This window comes from Anguilla anguilla, chromosome 4 (genome assembly GCF_013347855.1).
Source record: "Anguilla anguilla isolate fAngAng1 chromosome 4, fAngAng1.pri, whole genome shotgun sequence".
NCBI lineage: Eukaryota > Metazoa > Chordata > Actinopteri > Anguilliformes > Anguillidae > Anguilla > Anguilla anguilla.
This window is the reverse complement of record NC_049204.1, coordinates 19,434,252-19,460,745: the sequence shown is the minus strand read 5'-3', so window position 1 is coordinate 19,460,745 and position 26,494 is coordinate 19,434,252. Positions and strand designations below refer to the sequence as shown.

Here is a 26,494-nt window from a genome sequence, read left to right as displayed (position 1 = left end):
AAACTCCAGTATTTATGGCCATTGTTATTTTAATATTCAAGATAAATATAAATACACAAAAGGAACTTTCCTCTGTAAATATGGCTGTGTAAAATTAAATGCAAACATGAATGGCATTTATTTCTTAAGCCAGCAGTACAGCAAGCTGATTACTCTAGACAGAACAATTATCAGATAATCAATGTGCTGGGGTACAGTGAACAGAAGAACTTTGAACTAGAGCTCTTTGCTTATATTTACATGTAGAGTCCCAAAGACTCATTAGGAATCCCTGAGCCAATCAGATTTGCAAAGCACGAGTGTGGATCTAGATGTTGTGTATATATTTTTAAAAATTGATGGGTGGTTACCATTCCACTTTCTATAGTGAAAAGTAAACATTTAAAAGCAGAAAAGTGCTGGAGTTTGGCAGTTGCTTATGAAGTCTTAAGCTTTTTTTTGTGTGCAAAAATTACAAATGTTTGAATGGATTATAAGAGTTGTACTGTACTGAGGAAATCCTGAGGTTATTCAACACATTGAACTTAATGGAACAGATCCTGTGCATTCTTTCTAATATTAAAAACTTAATACCACACACTGGGAAAGGAGCGCAGTGGCTTGATGTTATCCTACCATGGTAGTGCTGAATGATATTAAAATTATATTTCATCCTGAAAAAACAGGAAATCCATCCATTTTGCCCATGTCAAATTGGCATACAACTGCACTTAAAAATAGAGTCTGTGTCTTTTCATTAAGAAAATGTAACATTTGAGGAATTTACTGTAATAACATTGTATTCAATTAAGAGACCTTAGGTCACATTTCAAAAACATTTTTTTAAATATTCACCTTGCCTGGTTATGGTTTATTAAATTAATATGCAAAGATGTCAATCATCTGGAAACTAATTCTATCCAAGTGCTAAATGACTTTTGAATTTCATACAGAGGGGGGTCGGGAAAGAAAACCAAAATATTGAACGTGGACGAATGACACAAACTTATTAACAAAATAATATGAAATGATGCCAAAATAAGGTTTACATCTCATTCTGTTTGATGTGTGCATCTATGTGCTGAAGAAATTAAATTTGTGTTGGTATGCTTGGAACATACTTTTGAGCCTATTTGAGCCGACTTTGCTACACCTGCTGTTTTTAATGTTTAGGCATAGCATAGCATAGCAGTCTACCTTGGTAACAGAAATATACCTGACATGATTTTCAAGTCAGTAGGTTTAAAATATAATTAAATTGATAGCCCCATGTGTAAAAAATAAAAAATCAATGTGAAAATACAATATACTTCATAGCACGTCATGCACTCTGTTGAGTGTACGTTCTTATAGCAACAATTCCTGGAGGCATCAAGACAAAGCTCTCAGAATCAGGTTTTCCTGGCGTAGTGCAGTGTCTATATTGTACTTCACCTGTGTGTGATATGTCTACAGTTAAACAGTGAGCGTATAGCTGTGCTACCGATGGCTTCCATATTTGGCTGCCCAGTCTGTCCTCCCGTGCACTGACTGAATAGGCCTTGCGCTGGACAGAAGGTTGCCAGAGTTTCTCCCATGTGTCGCCAAGCTCATTCCTGAGATTTGAGATCTGGAACCCTTACTCTTCCACCCTTCATATTCTGTAGGGAAAGACAGGATGATTTATTTTTTTGGAGACCATTTTACTCGCAAATGAAGCAGGGCGATTTAAATTTTAACGAATGAATGGTGTATCAGTCGTGTAGGCTGCCAATCAGAAGTGAACACCCATTACAGAACAGATACGCAGTGTCAGATCTCTAGCTCCATTAAGAAATTACATACTTGGTATAAAGTTTTTATAACTTTGCTGTTTAAAATTATTAATAAGACATTAGCTCCATTGTGTTCCCACTTGAGGTGCTGCTGACACCATGTCATTGTAGCAGTAATGCCCATTAAGGAGAACTGGGCCCATGTGTAGTCATCTGGTCGACAATTTGCCAGTGTATAAGTTGCTGTGACTTGGTCTTGGTATTTCTGACACAGTGGAACTAGCACTGTAAGAACAAGCATGAGTATGGAGTGCAATGACTGAATGTCACTCAGCGTGCTCTTGGCTGTACTTCAGGTGAGAAATTGCTGCATGTGAAAGTGAGAACGCATTGGACGAGGTCCAGCCCCCTCCAACACATGGGTGCCACAAAGGCACGGGCTCTACATAAGCAGGGAATATTGGCTCCTTTAGTTTTTCCTGCCTCAGTTTTAAATGGGCTTCACATTCAACAGGCGTAAAGAGAACATCCACTGGAAAGCAACATGAACTCAAAATGCTATTTATATGTAGTATTCATGTGATTGTCATAACACTACTTCAGCGAAATTAGCACTGCTGCTACAGCATCCTGTAACCTAACACCATAATATCTATTACTATGACAAATCACTGAACACTATGTTAACTGAAGTGAAAGCATTCCCCTAGAACACACTGTAGTCTGTGGCCCTGCGGATAGTTCTTCAGTCACACACTGTATCTCCTGCTCTCTTATTTTATTCATGTGCCTAACTACTGAACTCAGTTAAAGCCTCAGCTTCCACAGACATCCAACAACACACAACCAAATCTTCAGCAATGTCACACAACTCGTACAATTTAACATTCTGATCAAAGTGACTTTACTGGGCATGTGCGAAATGCATTCCCATCAGACGGAACTTTCCTAAGACAAAAAACAGTGCCATGTGGACTACAAGCATATCATTTTAACTGCCACTTAACACTGCACTAAACAAAAAATACATTTAGTAAGGTTAAATGCTACTAGCAAAGTAAAATGTACCTAGACATAATAGAATTAGGCCTGCATTTGCTTTCTGACTGTGTAGAAAGTCTTCTTGCCACATTACCTTCATTTCTTTCAATCAAGGCTTTATTGACAGGGGACTTTAGTTTTGATGGGCTCAGTTTGTCATTTCTAAGATCAGCTGTGGGAGAAAGGTCCACTAAGAGTGAGAAAACAGAAACGGGGGTTAGTGCAGAAAGGAAAGTAGTCAGGAACGGCAGGTAGTGAAAGACAAGAACGTTCAGTGTTAACCAAGATTAATAATGAATTGTTCTGGCCATGTCTTGCATATTGTCAGAGGCAGGTTTTGAATGAAACATTGGCTGACTGCTTTTGCTAGAGTAGTCTGAACCATACAGAAATGAGGCTAAGCAACATCTATGTGCTGTAGCAATGGTTACCAGTTGTTTATCGTGACACAGTACTAGGAATGATACAGAATGACTGGGAAGCACTCAACAGCAATGCAAAAACTATAAATGACTACAGTTCCTTACACTCAAAATGGCAACTTACTTGCAGACTGGCCTTCTAGGGGTGCAAGATGGATCCTTTGTCCTGCCGATCCAACCTCTTTCTTTTGAAAGGACGGAATATACCCTCCAGTAGGGTAGTTTGTTCCAAAGTTTCCTATGAAGTGAAAACCCAACCAAGAAAGCCATGTTAAATGACAAAGGTGATGAACTATTTACCGCAAAAGTCATTAGACATATTCAAAACAAGCCAGGTCTTCGCATCTAAGCATCACCTTTATTGGTCACTGCCTCTTTGAAATGACTCATTCTATTTCCATTCCTGGTCCTGTGGGACCTGCAATTTTACTTCCAGCTGAGCCCTAGTTACCTGGGCTAATTCATATATTAATTAAAACAGATGTGTTTGAACCTGCTTTGTGCAAGGTTCAGATAGCATTACTTGACCAATAGTTGAGTTGAAACAAAAAAAGCATGCTGGGAAATTATATGCAGATCAAAGATTAAATGCAATCACAGGTTACGAAACAAATAATCAGTGTTAAAAACAAACATTTTCTCAAAATAATAAAATGTATGCATCTGGCAGATTCTCTTATCCAGAGTGATTTACACAGCTTGTATTTTTACATAAAATCAATTTGTACAGCTGGATATTTACTGAAGCAATTTCGGTTAAGTACCTTCCTCAAGGGTACAGCTGGAAGTCATGGGATGAACCTAATATGGCACACTGTGACTGTGAACCTGTGACCCCTGAGATTCAAGCCCAGTTCCCTAACCACTGCACTAGACTGACACCCCCACATAAATAAAACACAAAGTACCTCTGGACTGCTCTACTTTGTCAAGTGTCTTTTCTTTAAGAAGAGGCATGCCTGAGGGGCTGGGGACACTTTCCTCTGTTTCCACGGAAAAGGAACAACAGCAGAAATGGAGAGGCAGGCAAAAGAAAAGACCAAATTAAGTGAAAGCATGCAAAGAAGAAAAAAAAAAAAAACAAAGAAGCATGACCCCACCAGAACTGGGCTAGCTGATTAAATGTTGACTGGAAAATGAATGAATGGAGATGAAGAACAGGATACAGAAAGGATGCCCTCTTAACAAAATCTGACTTTGATTGAGATCCTGATTGTAAGGCATCTTAGACAGCAGTCTGAGGGGACACTCAATCTTCAGCTGCTGTCTTAATACTGCCCTGATCTCATGAATTAAGAATCAAGGGAAGTCGAGATATGCTTTTTGTGTGGTGGTCAATAGAGCAAATGAATAATAGAGTGGCTTCTGCATGCCAGGGCCTGTAATTTAAGCTTGCCTAAAACTGCGCTTTGTTCTGAAGCAGTATTAAAGACCAATGATGCATTGGAAAATTCAGTGCCAAGTGTCATGCATGTGCCATTTGTAATGTGCGATATTGAAGACACACGAACAAGTGGATTTTAAGTAAGGACGTGACTTCTGAGGTTAACTGCAAAACACTATGAAAAAAGAAACCAAAAATGCACTTTACATGGCAAGAATGGCATATGACAAAATATACTTGGTGAAGTAGCATGCTAATTGCTTATCTAAACCAGACAAATATATATTAATTGTCTGGTTTAATAAAAAATGAGCATTCATTTAATAACGCATGGCTATTTAAAAAATGCTTTACTAGAAAAAGCAAAGAGCTCATTAGTTTTCAGTAAGATGGATCATACCATCTAATGTGACACAGGTTTCTTCCAAATGCTGTGAAAAGAATTGATGCCTTTGCATATGGACCACATTAAATGATCAAACATTATCATCTTCATGGTTAACCAAGAGCAACTGGCACAACTTACCAATTTGGACACAAGTAAACATACAAAAAACACTTTCAGTTTTCACAAGGAATTACCTGCATTGATCCTGGTAACAGACAGCCCAGCCCCAACGTGTTCGTGAGGCTTATGTATTAAAGCCACAGAGCTGTCCCATAGATCTCTGCTTGGCTGCTTGTTCACAACTAAAGGCGTGCTCTTGGGATTCACCCCTGAAAGAAACAGGAAGCTCAAAGATCTACACAGACACGTATGTGCGGGAAGGCAGTGCAGGGACACAATTAATTAACCTACTAGGAAAAAGAAATCTAGGCCATAACCGTTCCCCTGGGCTTTCTGTTCTCTTCAGTAGCCAAGTATACCAAGTGTCTCAATGAACACAATATTAGGGTAAAGCCAGAGGTGGAAAATCCAGGTTCCGAAAGTAAAAGTCCTCCCCAGTATTTTGTTCCAATTACCTGGATTTGCTAATTGGCACAATTATTCAGCCAGGTGGTAGAGATAATTAGTGAAATCAGCTGGCCGAGTTCATGGGTGGAAGAAACACAACACAGGACATTTATTTTCTGACCCAGGGACTTTCCACTTCTGAAAATGTTGAAATAATTCTTCAGGGATGAAATCAGATTTACATCATTACCACTGAACATTCCACAAAATTCACTAACAGGCACAGACGAGCAGATTAGAGGCAAAATTGGTCTAATCTGACAGGAAAGGTGTGCTGCTGAAATGATTACTTCTTCATAACCATTATTCATATGGTCCACAACCTCATCGCGGTGATGCATAAGCAAGAGGCACTGAAAGCTCCACACAATGCTCTTACCAGGGAGATATCTCGACTGTCGAAAGTAGTGCTGTTTGGCGGACGTAGAGCCGGGCAGACCCAGGTCGATCCGGTTCGCGTCGCTATCGCTCGGTAACTTGGTCACGGCGCTGTAGACACCGACTGGCTTCGGCTCCGAGGGCCTGAGAGACACGATAAACCCAAAGAAAACCTTTACTCAAACCACGAAGGGTACGTGTCCGTGCGTCACCGTTACGGAGAGAAGGGGGACATTCAGAAGGGTTCAAACTCGCCGACAGACGGAATCCTCTCTGGCTTTCTCTTTCAGAGACCCTATGCTGGGTCTCTTGGAGTACGAGATTTCGGATTCGTCCAACCGGTCCCAGCTGTCGGAGGTTTTGACAGTGGTCTGCCCCCATCGCCTCCGCCCGCTCCTCATGCCCAACAGGCTGTTCTCGTTCCCCCCAGGAGCGTGTCTCTGTCACACAGAGAAACATCTCCCATCAGCACGTTTACACAGCGTACACTGCTATGAAAGTACATTTACTAGACATTTACTACTGATCAACAGCCAACAGGCAAGATAAATAATAAGTAATAAATGCTCTGAGTGAGAGAAGATGCAAACTAACTTCTTTTCTTCTTGATTATAGTATGGCATGGTGTGAGTTGTATATAGAGAAGGCTGTACATCATACATACGGAATGACTATGCTGGACACGTGAATTAGAGTGAATTCAAAAGAGATGTACTGGAATTTTAACATTTAATAATTAATTTAAAGTCACTGTAATTATTCTACATTTACACTTAAACACGAGGCCCTCGTTCAGATATGATTTCTGCCAGACATAAGAACGGAGGTTACACAGGATGCCTGCCCTGTCTAGTAAGTCTGCACAGATGGTACACATACAACATGTGGTCAACTGCACATGAGCCATGCAGAGTTTGTTCTCAGCGCCAGGGTCGTTAGCCTGTTAGCCAGCGTTAGCCAGAGTTAGCCAACCTGGTGTCACGCAGCTCACCGGCAGCGAGTTGCTGTTGAAGCAGTGCCGCACAAAGGGCTCCTGCTTGTAGCTGTCTGTCTGCGGGGCTGTCTTAGCGAAGACCTGGGGCAGCGGGATCTGCTGCAGGGGGTGGTGCTGGTGCTGGTGGTGGTCTCCGTCCAGAGTCTCGGCCTGGAGCTTCAGCACGGGCTCGGAGGCCGACTGCAGGTCCGTCCTGCACAGGGAGAGGGGCTTGGAAGCCACGGCCTGGGCCGTCTTCGCCTGGGTCCTCTGCTGCTCCTGGTGCTGGGAGGGGGGGCCCAGCACCTGCCCCACTTGAAAGTAAGGGTATCTCAGGGCCTGAAATGTACCAAACAGCTCCTTTTTAACTGATGAAGGACAGCGCCCAGAAGGCAGTCCAGGGGGCTGTTTTTAATTCTTCCTACAGGACTTTGGGTGTCCAGAAAGTGTCTTGTTAATTCATTATTAATTGTTCACAAAATACAAAACCTTTCATGGAAATTAAGTATTCTTTATCACATCACGAGACAATCTGTCTAATATAATCATTCTGCTGCACTTGATCAAAGCAGTAGAGCTCATATCATAATGTTGGGCATTACATTCATCATCTACTGCAGTGTGCCGGTCAGGGTGAGCGTGCCCGAATCAGAGTTGGACATTGTACCTGCACTGCTGTGGGTCTCTTCTTGGGGTCCCACTGCAGCATGTCCTTCATTAGTGTTATGGCCTCGTCGCTGGCATTGGGGATCAGCGTTTTCAGGTTGGTGGGAACACACTGAGGGAAGCGGAAGTCCATAGCGGAGGCAAGCTGGTAGCCTTCAGGCCAGTCATTCTGTTGTAGGGGGAAATACAATCAGCATTGTCATAATGTGGATCTTTAGGTGTAGACAGTGATCTGACTCTCCAAATGACTACAATTGAATGGGCACCATTTGGGACAGCGACTGGAATGACTTTGAGGGCTTTTTTTGCATCTAGTTGTAGAAAAATGTACCACAGCTTGCTGCAGAGGAAGTGAGTGAATTAGTAACTGACCAAAATCAGAACACAACCACCAATACTGGTCAAAAAACAAAAGTCAAATATGAGTGTAAAAACACACAAAGTGAACAGGCTTACAGTACAATGTTTTTTTAATATTAAGGCTGAGTAATCTTTATCCATCATCCTTATCTCTCATCAAACACCTCATAATCAAACATTTTTGTTTGAATGATAGCAAAAAAAACCACAATCACATTCCAACCCAATGAGTCCTGCAAACTGACACTCATCTTTGTCAGCTCAGAAGCATCCTGCTGGTCACTGACCTTCTTCACTGTCCCAAGGACCTGGCAGATCTTGAAGATCTCGTCCACTTCGCTGTTGCCGGGAAACAGAGGCCGGAGGGTGTAGAGCTCGGCCATGATGCAGCCCACGGCCCACATGTCGATGGGCGAGCTGTAGGCAGAGGACCTCAGGAGCACTTCTGGAGCTCGGTACCTGGGGAGACACACCCGAGGCACTCTGCTCATACACTTCTGCCAAGGGGAGGGCAGACGTTCAGATTTCTGATCAGATGCTCTTCCATTTATGAGAAGTGGAGCAATATCAAAGTCAGTCAGCTTTATCATCTGATTACTCAGGGTGAGTGATTAGATGGCAATCTTTGTGATAAGAATGCAATTGCTAAAGGTGAGTGTTGGAGATGCATGAAGACGAAGAGTAATCCTATCATTATCGCTGAGCTGAGGAGCCCAATATTGCAGCATGGCATAGCATTTACACTGGGTACTTCTGAAAGTCCGCATTTTCGATAATGCGACCATTCCAGCTTTACAAAATACAACGGAAACAGGGAATATATCCCTTTCCAGGGAAAATATTCCAGTTTAACTGTTCAGGTAGCAGTGTTTGAATATCTGCTTATTCGACATGGGCGCCAACGGTTTTCATTGGCTTGAGCCGGTCCCTTACCATCTCGTGGAGACATAGTCTGTGTATGGCGGACGAGAGCGAATCTCCCTCGCCAGCCCAAAGTCCGCTATTTTCACCAGCTCCGGGCCCATGCACAGGAGGTTCTCTGGCTTCATATCTCGATGGAAAAATCCTAAGGGAGCGTCATATGGTCATGTGCGAAACTGTATATACATATTTTAACAGAACTGACTTCTTTTAACAGATACATTTCTGAATGTACATTTCAATTAAACAGTCCCTAGTGTTGTTTAATAAGCACTAAAAAAAAGACATAGCTCAAGGAAATTGTTTCATGTAAATACAACTGATAGACATACAATGCATTAAGGAATCGGTAGTGTTAAATCTGGTAACTTGCATATTACAACATGGTGCATGCGTTGCATAAGACAACACCTTCTAAGAGTTTCATCTTCTATGAATTTACTAATATAAATAATATATTCAGCTAATACAAGTGGATATGATATACATCTGTGTTTGAATTGTTATTATCATGGAGGATAAGTGATGATATTCCACATAAATATCCTCAAAATAATTTCAACAGCCAAACATACTGTCTGAATGAACACAATACTAGGAGCCAGAGGTGGAAAATCCAGGCTCAGAAAGTAAAGGTCCCCAGTATATAATTCTAATCACCTGGGTTTGCTAATTAGCACATTTCTTCAGCCAGGAAGTAGAACTAATTAGTGAAATCAGCTGGCTTCATGGGTGGAAGAGATACACGGCAGGGCTTTTACTGTATGACACCTGGACTTTTCATACCCTGGTAAAGCAAGCTCAACAAATCTAGATGAGGAAAAGGTCTTCAAAGATGCGAAGAGACATAGACTAGGGTATAATGATGACGGCAATAGTGCAATGCTCATCATACGCAGCGACAGAGGGGAAGAGAGTAGAGCCAGAAGAAGTCTTACCATGCTTGTGCACAAAGGCCAAGCCAGACAGCACCTGGAACATGATGTTCCTAATTTCATGTTCACTGAACAGCTTATTTTCCCTGGCAGCGGAGGTGTGGACGAACAAACAGGAAGGAGAGAGAAGAGGATGAGGAAGGTGATTTCAGAGAGGACATGCGGCTGACAGAGTGTGTGGCGGCCCGGCCGTCCGCATTAATTACGGATCGCACCAGCCCAGCCGTACGGGATGAGTCATGCGCTGCAATCATCCGCCAGCTGGGCAGGAAATAGAGCCATCCACTTCTAATTCCCCGCTTCTTTCATTTTCACGGAAGAGACAAACAGTCATTTGTCGCAGGCAGCAGATTATGAGCTTAAGGTCGGCGCTAGGATTCACATCCATCCCAATGAACAAAAATTACTGATTACATACCTAAGGCTGGAACTCCTACACACAACTGAAATGCTTGTTGTATAACAACAGATTTGGTCGTTCTTTGCCTTTTCATATAAGAGTGAAGTGAAACGCACCTTAACAATTATGTGTACTTCATGTGTATCCAATCAGTGACAATGCAAATAGTTAAGCAGTAGCAGTCAGGTGATGAACAGGCAATGTCCATCTAATCCAGTGGTAAACAACCCAGTTCCTGGAGATCTACTCTCATGTAAGTTTTCATTCCAACTCCAACAAAGCTCATTCAACACAGAGAGATCTCGTTGAGCTGCTAATTAGTAGTCAGGCGTGCCAAATTAGGGTAGAAATTAAAACCAACAGGATGGTAAAACTTTGGGAACTGGGTTGGTTACCACTGATCTAATCACAGCTTTTAAATCACGAACATACACCTTTAAACTTTGAGACAACCAAGCAATTCAGATAAACTCATCTCGCAAGCCCAATGGTTTGCCCAATTGAATCATCTATGGCCTGAAATTCCCTCTGCAGCTGAGTATTTTTAGAAAAGTATAGGCTGTACTTTGTTAATGTAGTGCACACTCAGTTATTCTTGTTCTTTGGGTGGGACGACACTGCAGGCCTGAAATAAAGACCTACCATGTTCATGGACAAATGAAAGCCCCTGTAATATCTGATAGGTAATGTTTCTGATGACTGATTCAGGGAACAACTTGCTTCTGCAATTGAAGAACCAATACATCATAACCGTCAAAACCTGTTCAATGTGTTGGTCATGTTTATTTTTCAGAACAACAGCATGAAAAACAACTCGTGCAAGTACATTCATGCAAGCATTTTTTTCCCTGATTCTTACTGAAAACCATATATAGGATATTCACAGTTCACTAAAAAATAGCTGTTGTAAATCTCAGATATACAACCACATGCTATCGTTAATCTGAAGTCTGATGGAAAAGGGAGTCAAGTATTTGAAAATACTTGATACCTGAAATACTTGAATGTTTAGTTGGACATCAATGGTGATTTAAGATTTCTTGGCTAGTTCAATCGCATCTTTGTGATGTGATTCTGGAATAGAAAAACTCTAGTTGCCATTTAACACACAACACACCAACAATTAACTTGGGGAGAGTACAATGGAGGATTTTCTTTTTTTTTTTTTTAAATACCAAAACCCTTACCTGTCTTTCATAAGCTGGTAGAGATTCTCTTTCATGTATTCAAAGACGAAGTAAAGGTGGTCATTCTCCCTGATAACTTCCTTTAGTTTCACAACATTGGCGTGATTCAGCTTCTTGAGTGACTATAAGCAAACATACCTTGATAGCTCAGCTTAAAACAGAAATTTAACACAATCAAAATAAAAACTAAGATTTTTACATTAATATTAGCAAAAAATAAAGAATCATCAATGCCACAATCATTTCACCTAAATACTTGTGATATCATAATTAAAATAATACTCAATTATTCTGATATTCTGAAAAGTGCTTCAAAATGTTCTAAAGTTCTATGGATGAGTATGCACAGCTCTTACCTTGACTTCTCTCAAGTTCATGCATTCTTCCCAAGAATAAAACTTTCTCTTCATTCTGCGATATAAACACCAGCATATAACTATAAAGAAATCATCCTCTTCTGTGAATTTAGATCAGCATGAGCCTTTTTCACACCACACCATCTGGCCAGCACTTGCAGTGTTTAGAGCACTTAGATAACAAAATCAGTTCTGTAAAAACTGAGCAAATAAATACAGCAGATTACACAGATGCGGTAGTTTTATGAACATTAAATTGATATAACGCTAAAATGAGTTATGTTGCATTTACTTTGATTTAATCTAATAGTAAGCCCATATTTAATGTCAAATGTATGACCTTTGAACCTGGAGGTCACTCTGAACACAGCAGACTACATTACTAAAAAAAACCATTTCTATTTCAATTTATACATTTAAAATGATTAGGCTACTTCGCTTCAGATGAATACTCACGTGAATTACATGGCTAATCATCTGTACTTATCCTATACCCACATGCAAGTCCTACATACCACATTAAGAAAATACAAACAGCAATGAGCAATCAATTAGACCCTTATCATTCCTGATATAATGCATGTCTTGAAACATACATGATTTACAGGAACAGGACATGCAGATAATGTCCTCCAGGGCAACCGCTCGCGCGGAAAAGGGGGCAACACGACACTCTCCACTTTCACTATCATCGAAGAAAGGTATCGCTTTACGCGACTACCGTTTACAAACACAGCCGGGGCAGCCTCTGTTCCGCATCCATAATTTACGCGCCTTGACGAAAACACGCATGTAAGCCGGCATTGCTTAGCGAAGGGAGCGAGACAGAGAACACGACCAACGACCCGTCACCATCCTGCCCGTACGCGAGTTAAAATTCACTCGGCGTTTTCCCTGTCAGACGCGTGAGAATCGTAAATAAGCCTTACGTAGGCCTGCTCAGGGAAGAAGCATGCTGTTGATTTGAAATGCACTGATCGCTGGCTAGTAGTGACAAACCAGGATTGCTTGAGCAAATGCCATTTCCAAGTTATTCTCATTTCTCAGAAAAGCTCTTCATAACACAGGCCCCTTGTTTCACTACAACAGTGCCCCAGAAAGCAATGGTGGTGGGATTTGAGTGGGTTTGATTATGCCTGCAGCTTATTTTACTGCCAGCAGCTTGCATGTGGCTGAATATGGAACCCTTATTCATTTTATTTGCTGATGTGCTGAAAATTAAGCTGTGTGTACAGCCACCTACAGAGAAAGAGTGCAACAGTGAAGACAGACAAGGGCTGTCTGCATTTAAATAATAAAGCCATTTACCCTCAGTCTGAGACAGACAGCTTTGAGAAATACGTTCCCTGCTATACCATTTAAGTTAAAGACCATGTGGAGCAGGAGAAATAGCCTCTTGTGGGAAAGGGGACACTTACCTTTTGATAGCCACAAGCTCCCCTGACTCATTGCTTTTTCCCATGAGCACACTGCCATATGTGCCATCGCCCAGCTGCTTGAGCGTAGTGTAGCGATTCATCCTCCCGGGGTTAATCCTCCCTCGGTGGGATATAGCATGCGGACACCTGCTAACAGCGGTCACGCAGAGCGGGGACTCCAGGGGCAGGTCTCCATCCGCACCGGCCACCGCGTATCCTAACAGACCCTCGCTGAGGTCAGCGACAGCTCACGCTCCATCTCCACGCGCCTTCACAAACGACACAAGAAATGTCCTCAGAATAAACCTGTGCCCTTTCGAAATATTCACAGACCAGAACCAGTTAATCAGGCAGAGAGTAATCCCAAACTGCAGCTTGTATTAGAGGCTCTGCTCATCTCTGTTGGAAAATGCCGTTGCATAACAGCAGAAGTGCTCTCTGAGAGACAGATGGGCATGAATAAAATCAGGCGTCCCTGCTCGTATAGTATGATGTAAAAGGGAAGAGCATTAAGCCTGCACTGACAGGCCTCAGTCTCAAGTGCTGGCCAGGGATATAATACAGGTTTGAGTAATTAGGTTCACCAAGGTACAAATAGGATCCCACTTAGCCATGACACTTGAGACCACTCGTTGCCTCTCAATCTCATTCACTGTCTATTTGGGTTAAAGTTGAGGTGGAGCTGATTTGAATTTAACATCTGTGGCTGTTAACCACAATGGGTTTTTTTTAGTTCTAAGACTCTAACAACAGCCATAAATATGTTAGTAGAACAGTGCTGTACATCAATTCTGGTGCTTTGTATACTGATTTGTTCACCGATAGAAGCTACTCTGGGTAATATTACTACTTTATCAGCTTGATAAGCAGCAATTGAATATCATGTTCAGTTTCCTGATCCTCATTTTTATCAGCCTATAAAGCATTCACACCAGCCCAGATTTAGCCATGCCTCGGTGTGGTCAAGGTTATAACAACCCAAAAACCATCTGTTACCTTGTGTTATCTTCAGCTTTTATCTTATCTTTGTATCACCTTTTATTTGATCTGCCATGTCTGCAATTTAGCCTTATTACATGTCTGCTCAGAAATAGTCTATTATTTAACAGAAAACAATAATCACACATTTTGTGGCGTCGTATTCATTCACTTCAGAATTATAATCAGTGCATGTAAAACCTCTGAACTGGACTGGAAGCCAAAGTCCAAATGTCTCTATGTATACATGGATGAGCTCACAGGATGGTGTGGTTTTTTTGGCCCTGAGTAATTGACATCAGCATGCTTCACATTCATTGACCATCTTTTTTCCTAAAAACATCCTCAGTAATATACAGAAAAGTCCTGTTCTGTTTGAACACTAAAGGCAACACCAATCAATGTTGCCATTAATATTGACAAATCTATGTTCCCGCTACAAGCCAAATTGGCAACATTTCAAACCGGTATTGGAATAAGTGAAGTGTAATGGCCCATGTGAGCATCCAGAGTGCTCCTTAACTTGATGTATTCCTGAAGCTGTTGTATGCATGAGAAATGTCATTCATTCATTCATTCATTCATTCATTCAACATTTTGTTGATAAAATACCTCATAATAAACCATTTATTTCCTGGGGAAATACAAGCGGGAGATATAAATGTAGTCTATAATAAATCTGGTATACTCTTGTAAATAATGCTTAGATGCAAAAAAAAAAAAAAAAGAGAGTTCTTTGCAGCAGTAGTGAATAAAGACAAAGCATCAGTTAAATGTGTGCATGAATTAGGTTATGTGGGAGAACATGGCATAATAATTTTGCCTCCCCTGACTTCCATATTTCACTACTTACAGAACAAAGCTAGTTTCCATACCTGTATGTAGGCTATGTGCTGGTGTGCTACGCAAGCATCTCTTTCTCTTGGGGCATGCTTCATTACAGAATACAGTGATTCATTCGGTATTATTAATATGTAATATCAAACATGATGCATGGTGTAAACTATATAACTATAAAACAATGTGTTTTGTGTTTCCTGAAACAAGCTGCAGACTACAGGCTAGACCATCACTTCTGTACATCTAACAGATTGTGCTTGTTTGCTTTGTTTTATTTTATTTTAATCTGTTTGAGAGGGAGATTGGGAGGAATTAAGAAATTTGTTGATTTTCAACAAGGCAAATCAGATGCGCATAAAAGATAAGTTGACAGCAAACACTACACCTCCCTTTACCAGGGAGTTTCACAGACCACTCATCTGTAAACCTTCATCCTCTTCCTCACCTGTCATTGTGATTTAAGAGAAACGGATTCATTTTGTCCTCAAGAAATTATTAATCTTTTAAACTTTAACTGTTAATGGTTATTTAGGAAATCGGATTATATTAAAGATATGAGTACATCGGTTTATTTTCATCAAAATTATGCTAGATTATTTGCAAAATAAAGTGTTTTATTCTGTATGCAATAACGTACTTCACATGTTAACAACACTGAATTAACCTGAATCACTTTTTATATCATTGTCATCCACAACCATTATATAGCAAAATGTTGATGTATAACGTTAACGTACTAGCTACAGTAATGTTCAATTCGCTGATAGTACTGTAACTAGCTAAAGAGGGTAGCCAACGTACTGCAGGCTAGTTAACACGGAGAGGTAGCAATCTAGAAGAAAATCAAAATAGCTATCTTGCAAGAACAAGGAACCAAAAAAACTGAATTGGCAACCATCTCGGCTTAGCTTCTGACAGCACATGAAATATGCAGCAATTTAGAAAACCCATGAGATCAATTTAAAATCAGATTATTCAAGAGAACTAGCCAGCAAACTAAAGAAGCGACAAGACAGATTTAGCCTAGCTAACTTAGTCGATAGCTAACAAGTTGGTTAAATAGTCATTCTTGTCAACAACACTCAGTTTAATCAACATGCAATAGGTTGCTTACATTAGCTAACTAACCAGTTAGCTTGCTATTAATAAAATTAATGAGTAAAATTTTATAATAATGAAAATGCTAATGACGATTATCGTTAATTACAAAATATGAGATGACTCACAATCTGACACGTTTAAATTTATTTCACAAACAGGACAGCAAAGCAGAATCCGCAATAAAGCATAACGTTAAGGTAATATTGAGGCTAGTCTAGTTGTAGTAGTAACACATTAGCAAGACACCAGTATCTAGCTATACAGTAACGTTATACTAATTTATGCGAATGGCCTGTCGTCTATCTTTCATTCGCCTTCTTGCGGTACACTTACCGTCAATTCGTCGTTTTTCTCCAAAAGTTCTACCGTTATCTGTGAGGCCAGTACTGACTGGCTCTGATAAAAATACCGCAGTTCTCCCTCCAGTTGCAATAATATTATGGTTGTGTGTGACTCTTTCCCCTTAGCAACGAAGACTCCACCAGAGTTGCCAAACGCAATGGCTTGTGGTACCTCACGGAGAAAATGCCATACTCAGCTTCTCCCACGTGCAATGTGTTGCCCAACAGACGCAAAAAAACTGGAAATATTTAAAGGCAAAAATGTGGCTTTTTATCCCTAAAGCCTCTTATTCACATAGTATGTACTTTGCATTACGTTTAGGTGACATCACGGGCTTGACGTGTGAGGACTGAGCTGTGAGGGGGTAAGGCACAGCAACGTCTATGGGCACGTCACCATCTTTGTCCGAGTGCCAGGCTGTCCCTAGCTAAATTTTAACGTATCAAACTTGAAATATCGTGTACTGCAAATAGTTTGTCCAATGATGCAAGCTACTCTTTTAGACGGGTGAATTTTGTTGTTTATCCGTGGCGGTAGTTTTTCACTGGAATATCGTGGTTTTATATGTGCACATAAGCATAGCCTAGGCTACACATAAAATTATAAATAAATCAAATAACCATCATATATCACATTTTAAAACCCTTTAAATACCGGTGTCTACTTTTCAAGTTGAATGTTTACTTTATCTGTATCGTCTTTATACATGACAGATGACTTAATAGGTTGGCAGAATAATTTAAACCAAAATTTCAATATACCTTATCTTCTTAAGCATGCTAAACTAGCAGAACATTTACCCAGCTACCTTTGCTCTCAGAGAACATTTAATCTGCGGGAAGATTGTTGGTGGTTTCTCCAGTAGGTGGAGCAATTCATCCATGGTTTCTCGTAGTGTGCGCACTCCAAAAAAAATGGATTGAATGTACAGTCCAGTCTTTCTTGAACTATATTAATACTCTTCAGGAGTTCGATTAAATACAGTATATATCTGATGTTGGGGCATAATTAGTATGTGTATCCTATCCACTGTATACTTCTGCGTACCTCTTTTTGAAAAGTTGCTAATTATTTCACTCACATTGACCTCACTTCTTCAGCAAAGATATTGCTAACCTATGGCTAAGGTGGGTCATGGTTATAGTTTTCATTCTAGTCAATATCATTTGGTTCAATTGGGTTGATTGTCACAAGCAAAAGTTAAGTATATGTAACCATATGCTTATGTATTTAGTGAGAAATATTTATGTACAAGCGGAGCATTTGTGATAGGGAAGAATTAAGGCAATGTATTAAATACTAGTATGCACACAATAAAAACCAGTCAGTGGTGCCTTCCAAATGCTGAGAGTGGGCAAAACAATTCCATGCAGGTCCAGAAAATGTATTGCTGAGGTATGTGTTTATCTCATTGATCACTCTGCACAGTGGTCTATGTCACCTCTTCAAAGTCTGAAACCATCTCCATGCCTGGTCTGCTTGCATGCAAAATCAGATAAGCCAGGTTTTTTTACATCCCTTATTTATTTTACTCCCTTTGTTCAGAGGGTTTGCTAAATCAATTAATGCCAACATCACTTGTGCCTGAGGCGGCCAAATAAAATGTAGGAAAAGACAGAAAGACATGAAAGTTAATTGTGAGGACACTCATTTCGCTATTTTGTTTTGAAGTTCCAGAAGTTGACTGCCCTTGCCAGAAGTAGCCATTATTATGATTGATTAAACCTACGGCGACAAGCTCTAGCCCAAGGGGTCATTGTAGCCAGGCCAAGCGGGCATTACTACTAACGGTCCTTGTCGTCTTTGGGCCATGCTCTGGGGCGGGGTCCAGACCGTCTAACTGTGTTTGCGGTGCTGACGGACCGTATGTTGAGCATGAGGTGTGAAGTGGTGGGGCTTCTACCAATGTGATGAATAAGCCGCTTCCTGTAGAACTACTCCATGGTGGCTTCTCTTCCTCTATCTTTCCAGGCAGATGAGGGTGCATGTCCAAATTGTAGTGTTTATTAGGTGTTATAGCCCATTTGTAAATGTATAGATGTATTAATAATAAGTGGACACTATGACAGTGAACAGTGGTGTACTGTACATTGTATTCATGCATTTTTAATTTCACATGCATGTATTCATATCATATTGATATGAATTGTGACTGAATGGATGACACATACACACAGACACACACACTCACACACACACACACATATATATATATATATATATATATATATATATGAATTGGGGAAGCAATGTATCAGGCAATAGCAGACGTTACGTTCATGCTCAGAGGTTCTGGGGCTATTAGTCTTTAAATCATTCTGAGCTGAATTCAGTCCTCTGGCTTTGCAGTTTGGCTATATCTTTGGATGAAAAGTGGAGAGTAATGTTTTCATTTTATGTCAATCTGATATTTGCGAAAAATCAGTGGAAACAGAAACATTAAACAAAATGTATTTTTAAAAACAAAAAGTGGCAACGGTATTGGAATTGCTTCATAAAATGGATGTTTATGGAAAAGCCATTTATGGGACATCAAAATAAATAGTGTAAGCACTTCTGAGTGTATAGAGAGCAGTCAGAAAAAATATGACTCAACTGCCACCTTGCAATCACACCTGATTTAAATAGTCATTCTTTCCCAACATAACTTAGACTCACAGAAAACACTTGGGAAGATTGTAAGAGTTGATCTTTTAAGTAGATCATTTAATCCAGACTGCTTTCATAATGTAATCAAACTTTCTCTTACTGAGCTACATAATGGACTGAGGCTTTGAAATTAATATCCCAACGTCTGAAGAGTTACAAAAACCACTTGGCATTCTTTCAAAATAATTACGTATTATTCTATCTATTGTTGTAATTTCATCCCTGTTTAATCCTTGACATCATGCTGCTTCCAGCATGTCTGCCTCAACAAAAACACCTTGTCATTCACCTGGATAATCGTCATCATACTGTGTTTGTACAGTGCAATTTGTAGGATTACCTGTACTTACTCTAGTAAGAAAAGCAACTCTGAAGTGGAAAAAGACTTGTGGAGGCCTTGCTTAGTTCACATTTTTAGAGGATATTTGACATTCCTAAGTTTTTCTAATCACAGACACTAAATTCATTTGTGCAAAATAGACAATACATACTTAAGAGATGATTCATTTCTGTTGTATTCACTGCAGAATTGAAAGTACAAACCTTTTTATTACAAAACACACTATTGTGTGATAAGAGTACATGTTATAGTGTAGCAATTTCATACACTGTACACAATTTTATATGTTTTGTATGTAATCTAATAAGTGCTTTTTGGATCGGGAAGGAAATACACTGATGTCACTGAAAGGGAAAGTATGATGTAAGAGGACCTCCCAAATGTAGCACATTGCAACTCTTTCAATTCATTTAAGCAGGTTATTATTTCAATCAAGAACAGTTTGTGTTGTCTGAAGTAATATTTTTTATATCTCAGTTGAGTCATTGTCATGTTGAAATGTAATAATCATTGCCATTAATGCTTTCTCCTCCTAGAAGAAGCATCTAATTTAGATTTATTTTAATTGCTCTGAATGAGGTTTTCTATCATTGAAGTCAATGTGGCATGTTCAGCTAAAGCGCTTGTGATTTGGATCGAGTTCCAGATTAAGAATTGAATCAAGACAATGACAGCATCAGCTGTGGCCAGGGGGCTTACAGGACGACACACAATTGGCCATTCCATCACTCTGGGAGAGAGGCTTTTTGTTCACAGGATTTTAGTCTTCATCCTTCAAAAGTGACTGACAGTAAGGAAATCCACCATTTCCTGTCTGCCACACATCAGTGCTGCATAAAATGTGGTCTTTCAACAGACATAGTGACCATGAATCTCAAATGGTGGACTTCAGTATGAAAAACAAATGGTGGTTGACAGCGTGCATTTTGGAAAATGTATGTGTTAGTTTTCAGGCACAAGGAATCAAAATTCACTTTTTTTTAGTGGTCATACCGAAAAAAAAAAGTCTTTCAGCAATTTCTATTTTGTGCCGAAGAGGTCAAAGAAAGGTTTGGAGTGGCACTTAGTGCTACCATAGGCCAACAGCTGGTCAAAGCAGGAGATGGAGCACTTCATAGAAAGCAATAAAAAAGACAGGAGGGGAAAGCAAAAACAAGGACAATGCCATTACATTTCCTGCCTGTGACTTCAGTGAATCCTTGCAGTGGAACACTCTGGGTAGCTAATGGTACTCTTGTTATTGATGTTTCCTGAGTGAGGTTGGGACTCGGGGCCCTCTCAGAATTTCACTCTGCTCAGCTGCCACCATGTTGCCTGTGTAGGTGGAATCAGCTGTCCCTTCCCATGCAGGCTTTCCAGCCACGGTCACAATCAAGCAAGTGCGCATTTCATCTGGAGCCTTGCTTAGTCTGGCCAAAAATGGAAATTGGTGTCACATAAGTATTGCTTTTAATAACCGCCTTAACTTCCAAGTATTCAATAAAAAATCTGAATAGCTGCGATCATTGAGAATCCAGTACAGAGTGTAAGGTGAGATGTTTTTCTGTTGTTTTTACTGACCCACATCGCTCAATGTGATTTGAAGTGCCTCCCAGTCCCAGGTATATCCTGACCCTGGCTAGGAACTATCTGTGGCTCTGGCCTACCATTCATTGTAGCTAAAGTGGATTGAGGGACAGCATTTGGCTTTGATGTCAGCATTTGGCTTTGATGTTAAGGCTGGGTAGCCACTTGTGATGAGTGCCTTGTACAATACATGTTACTAGTAAAATGAAGAAAGAAAACTGTTGAATTCTGAGCTAAGTCAGTCTGAAAATAGTCACTAAATATAGCTAATTCAGCTAATTAATCACCACACAGTAACCCCAGATTTCCTTAAAAAATGTGCTCGTTTAAATCATGCACAACAATGTTGCGTGATGTTTTTATTTTAATTGAATTTACGAGTGTTAACTACATGAATATCGTAAACGCATTTTGTAAGAATTGACTGTAAATAAGTATGACAAAAGAAATCAATAAAACACTAGTTGTAAAGCAATTTAATCACTTTCAGTTTCTTTGTTTCCAAGACTAGCTATCATTAAGTCAGCGGTATTTAAGTTATGTATCGGCTCAAAAATTAAGCTTGGCCATTGGCTCTCAGTCATGCTGTACTGTATATGGCTGAAGTGAGGGACAGTCCACCTCTGAAATGCCTGGAAGGGATACCAAATTCACCTAAAATCCTAAAATGCAAATAGACTTTTGTTGAAACAGCTTCTACCCTTATTTGACTCTGTCTCAATTTTCTGGAGTCCCCAGTCACAGTTGTAGGACAATGACTGCAACTTCCTCCATCAGTTTTTTGAGAGCACAGACAGACATGTATCCTCCAAATCATGTACAACTGTAAACTGTTTCTTTGTACTCTTTTGTCAACCAAGCTGAAACAGAAAGACTTGGACTGACTAACCACAATAAGTCAACAAGTGAGGTAAAGGTTCTAGTTATGAGGTTGAGGGGAAGGCTCTTGACCGAAGCCCTCTTTCCAAGGTGATGTCTAAATATGCCTCGCCCTGGGGAACTTGCTGTGGCCAGCACTTATTTTATTTAACCTTCATTTAACCTGGATAGGCTCTTTAAGATAAAAAAATCTATTTTTCAAGAGCGGCCTGGCCAAGACCTGCTAGGTCAGGATTGATTCTGTATTGTGTTGAGTGTCTATGCACCAAGAAACAGGGCCTTAGCTGGACAAGCATTTTCAAGCAGAAAATGGTGGAAAATTATATTGAGCAGCTCTCATCTGACTTAGTATGGACCAGGAACACTGGAACGAGGCCAGTGAGTGCACAGCAAGATCAGAACACAGACACCTTAGAACACTACAGTCAAATGTGTTCCTGAATGTTTATGCATTATGCTTGTGTAGGCAAATCACTAGGTCAAATCATGGTTAAATTGGGGGAAATAAACTATTAATCTCCCGACCTGCTCTGAAAAATGCAAATATGAAAATGGTCTTTAACAGTACATGAAGATCCTCTAAACCTTGATTTTGTTTCCCTTGTCTTTCTGCAGGTAATTCACACTCCCCTCAATACTGGTACTGTGAGAAGCCCTCTGCAAGGCCCACTCTTAGTGTGAGAATCATTTCAACCATCTGTAAATATCATCACTTTTCCCATCTCTAAATATCACCTGTCCAAGGCATGGGTATGCAGGGGTTTTCTGGCTCCTAATGTATTGCTTGCTTCTGTTGGCTGTGAATTGCTGCCCCGATCTTTATCAGGCTGTTTGAAGGCTAAGCTGTGTTGTTTACATGCTTTCTGCACTGACTAGAAAAAGTTAGAGTAATATGATATTTTGTCATGTCCCTACATAGGGCCAGGTGTAAAATTCACCCTTTGCACCATAGTTTTAACACACTGCATTTGAAATGTATGATTTTGGTTTAAAATAAAAAATGACATGCATTATGACAGTGGACAGCATACAAGGTATAATACTGTATATCAATATTAGAGACCTGGGAAAACATTATATTCAAGTGAAAAAAACAGCACCCTCATTTAGTCTGTTTTGACGTTGGTGGAATAATCCATCAATCGGTGGATGTGTTAGACTTGATTTAGGTTCCACTGGCATTCATTAACCATTACAATGTAGGGGAATATCCTGTAGATATAAGGATTGTGTTTCATAGGGGCATTCTTGCCATTACAATATGTGATGAAGGCAGTCTTTTATATTCATTTGTTTCCATTTCATTTGAGGGGCTCACACAGAAAGTGACCCCAAGATTATCTTACAGTCGCTCAGGTCATTTTTTAGGTTTTTTGAGGTAAAGATTTTCATTATTTCAATTAAATAAAGTATTTTTGAAAGTATATTTTCATAGATTTGGCAATAACTATCTACATTTTCATCTTCCTGACACTTAAAAATCCAAAGATACCCAAAACCGAAGGGTATACAGCAATTACCAGTGACCTGCGTGACTTTCAAGCTATGGTAACTACAGCAAAGCAAACAAGATTTGGTTGTGATAATAATAAGTCAACATCTTCAGGCCAAAGTTTGTTTCCTAAACAAAGAGCAGAGAAAAGGTCTTTGTAATTTATAATAGGCAAGCAGTCAAATTTACAAGATTTGACCAGAGGTGGAAAGTCCAGGGGTCAGAAAGTAAAAGTCCTGTCATGTGTGTCATCCACCCATGAAATCAGCCATCTGACTTCACTAATTAGTTCTGCCATCTAGCAGAAGAATTGGGCAAATTAGCAAATACAAGTAACTGGAACAAGATAGTGGTGAGTTACTTTCTGAATCTAGATTTTCCACAAAGGATTTGACGAAACGTATGTCTGAAATATATTGTGGATTCCTGTTTGGTCTTATTTTAATTCATTATGTCCTTAAATGCCAACATGACTTTATCATAAATATATAACTGAATACATTGCTTCTTTCCTTTACTATATCAATGTTTCATATTCAACAGCTCTTCCTTTTTTAATTGCAAATATTCAGGCTAACAAGAAAGGCTTTGGTGGTTTCCCTACCCCTCGTACAAAGCCTTATACACAGTGATTGTCCATTTCTCCTTATCTTTATGGTTTGAAACAAATTGCACTCAGTAGCAGCCATTATTTCTGTGAAGGCGGATTATGCAACCAATGCTGCAGTTTGCTGGTATGCAGTTGATCAGACGATTGAGTGATGAGGCAGGGAATCCTGCCAAGTTTACCTCTCCTTCTCCCGGTGCATTGTGGGTAGCCTCTCCCTGCAGACTTACAGTACAGTTCTTTCCTGTAACAGGAACTCTAATGTGAGCAATTACATATTAACCAAGAGACTCCTCAGGAACAGTCCACACATTAAAAATGTGGAATTGAAAATAAATACATTTGCCTGGAAAAAGTATTTTTTTCTGATTAAACTTGCTTTAACTTGGGCTAGTATTTGGCTGGACCTAAGCAAAGTAAAGTTAGAAAGTCCCTTTATTTTCTTGTTTTTTTAAATATTCAAACATTTATTACTAGATGATTAGGAATTTGCATCATAAACATTGCTGTTTTTGGTCATTGTTCAGTGTTAAGTAGATGCATCTCTGATAAACTCAGCTTCACAACATTGTTCTTGTACAAAATACTGTTGCAAATACATTCACATAAGATAGTCTTGGGGTTGTAACAAAGCCATCAAATTCCATGTTTAATAAACATCAACTTAGTAAAGCAGTGACACATGCTATAAGCTGGAAAATATTTGTCAAGTCTTTGGGATTCATGAAATGTAGAAATATATTGGGGCATTCCCTATCCATCCATTATCTATACTCGCTTATCCAGTCAGGGTCACTGGGGGGGGCTGGAGTCTATCACAGGGAGGCAGGAATACACCCTGGACTGCTCGCCAATCTATTGCAGGGCACATACATCATTCACTCACACACTCATACCTATGGGCAATTTAGAGTCTCCAGTTAGCCTACCTGCATGTCTTTGGACTGTGGGAGGAAACCGGAGTACTCTGAGGAAACCCACACAAACACAGGGAGAATATGCAACCTGTTCTTATTAAATATCTTTCATTAGCGTATGGTGCATATGAAAATGAGTAACACCTTTCATTTTAGTTCATGTCTGAATGAAACCACAATGACTGAACTTCCCAATATAAATCTATTCCCTAAGCAGTCTGTTCTCACGGCTGCCCTGCTGTACCCGTGCCTCTCCACACAACCGTACAACAGAAATATACCAGCATCAGCAAATTCTGATCCAGTTACCTAAATGCAGACATGCAGAAAGGCTACCCCTGCAGACAGCACTGACATTTAGATAAGCATCAGCCATCACTATTCTTTTCAACCGGTGTGTACTGTCAACTACACGCTGTGGCCTTTTATTTGCTGGTGAGTGTGAAGCGTTTGTCATTGAGCCCTGAGAGCACTTCCCTTGTGGGTAATAACACGTAGCTCAGGTGTTGGCTCTCCCGGGTGATCTTTCCCCCTCTCTCCTCAGCTCCACCAAAAACAATCCCACAATACCTTTGTTTTGTCCCCTGTTTGTTTATACAGAGGGAAAACATGGATGACTTGCGCCACTACAACTAACGAACACTTAGCGCCTTTTTTCGCATATCAAGATTAAAGAACAAGAAATGTTTTATTTCCTAAACAATGTCCTTGTTTATGTGTTCTGAAATTTTTTGATGTAAGCTCTTTTTCACCATTAAGTTTGAAAGCCTAAAAATACTGGAAATTATCAAATAGATGAGAATAGAAAAAAGCTGACATAAGTTGACATACAAGTGTTTATATGAATATTCCACATCATAGGGCCCTTTTGAAAAAAAAACTGGTCTTGACTTCATCACTTTATTTTGTAAAAAAGAGATATTTGTTACTATTAGAATGTAATGCTGTTCTAGGAATGATGCCTTCATTATTTTTTGTCCTATTATTCTACCCAAATAAAAAACAAGCAGACACCTTTTCTGAATGAGAATCACTTCCAAAATTGCTTCATAAAGGGCATTGAACTTAAGACTGTTCTCTGTAAATGGTTAATAGTTTACCTTATGTCTATCACTTAAAATAATTCATAATTATAAGGTGAAGTTTACCTACATATTTCTGGAAGAATCAGTATGTTTTTGAAAAGCAACTCAAACTCAGTGTCAAGCCACACACAACAACAGCAAAAGTCACAACAGAGAAGATTTTTTATAAATTATTATTTCCCACAAAAGTCTTTTTTATGGTTTTATTTCCTCATAAAACAAACCTTTAAGTCATCAAAGTAAATTTACTATTCCGCGCTTCAGTCGTAGATGACTCAGCAACTCATAATATCAGCCCAAGTAAATGTGACAAGCGGTTTTGTTTCATGACCCTGACTAGCAATTATATTGATTTTAAGAATTTAAATAGATTTTGTAACTAAAAAATGCGAGAAGCATCCATGCCTTTGCAGTGTGAAAAAAAACTGGCTCTACATGTCTTCTGCTGAGTTTGTGTAGGAACCAGGTGTGCAGGATCTGGCTGTGTTTGGTGTTGTTTACCCCTTTGTCTGTTTATGGTGCTTATCAAATTACAAAGGCCAAAAATAGGGTCTGTTGCCTGAGCTTAG

General features: G+C 39.7%; 1 protein-coding gene and 1 long non-coding RNA gene across 14 annotated transcripts; one reads left to right on the top strand and one right to left on the bottom strand.

The window, feature by feature from the left end:
• Positions 1-11: 11 nt before the first annotated feature.
• Positions 12-16,557, bottom strand: mak (male germ cell-associated kinase). 13 transcript variants are annotated; one of them, XM_035414199.1, is made up of 16 exons: positions 16,382-16,557; positions 13,130-13,398; positions 11,712-11,766; positions 11,356-11,477; positions 10,811-10,890; positions 8,846-8,978; positions 8,200-8,371; positions 7,554-7,721; positions 6,905-7,225; positions 6,169-6,353; positions 5,915-6,057; positions 5,163-5,297; positions 4,105-4,179; positions 3,321-3,434; positions 2,869-2,964; positions 12-1,619 (listed from the first exon to the last, which is right to left on the bottom strand). In XM_035414199.1, the coding sequence occupies exons 2-16, from the start codon at positions 13,228-13,230 to the stop codon at positions 1,459-1,461; spliced, it is 2,061 nt and encodes a 686-aa protein (XP_035270090.1). In that variant the 5' UTR covers positions 13,231-13,398; positions 16,382-16,557; the 3' UTR covers positions 12-1,458. The 13 variants fall into 13 exon arrangements, with proteins under 13 accessions (XP_035270090.1, XP_035270089.1, XP_035270102.1 ...); XM_035414198.1 differs by lacking the exon at positions 10,811-10,890 and adding an exon at positions 9,772-9,854; XM_035414211.1 differs by lacking the exon at positions 2,869-2,964.
• A 114-nt stretch (positions 16,558-16,671) lies between these two features.
• LOC118225601 lies at positions 16,672-23,817 on the top strand. Its single transcript, XR_004764849.1, has 2 exons — positions 16,672-16,754; positions 22,440-23,817. It is a non-coding gene; the product is annotated as an uncharacterized LOC118225601 (long non-coding RNA).
• The last annotated feature ends 2,677 nt before the right edge of the window (positions 23,818-26,494 follow it).

Excerpts from the sequence above, each read along its gene's own strand:
- mak (XM_035414198.1), bottom strand. The coding sequence starts at position 13,230 with ATGAATCGCTACACTACGCTCAAGCAGCTGGGCGATGGCACATATGGC. Across the intron at positions 9,855-11,355 it reads TACCAGCTTATGAAAGACAG|GGAAAATAAGCTGTTCAGTG; the intron begins GTAAGGGTTTTG and ends CTCCGCTGCCAG. Across the intron at positions 1,620-2,868 it reads CTTGATTGAAAGAAATGAAG|AATATGAAGGGTGGAAGAGT; the intron begins GTAATGTGGCAA and ends CTTTCCCTACAG.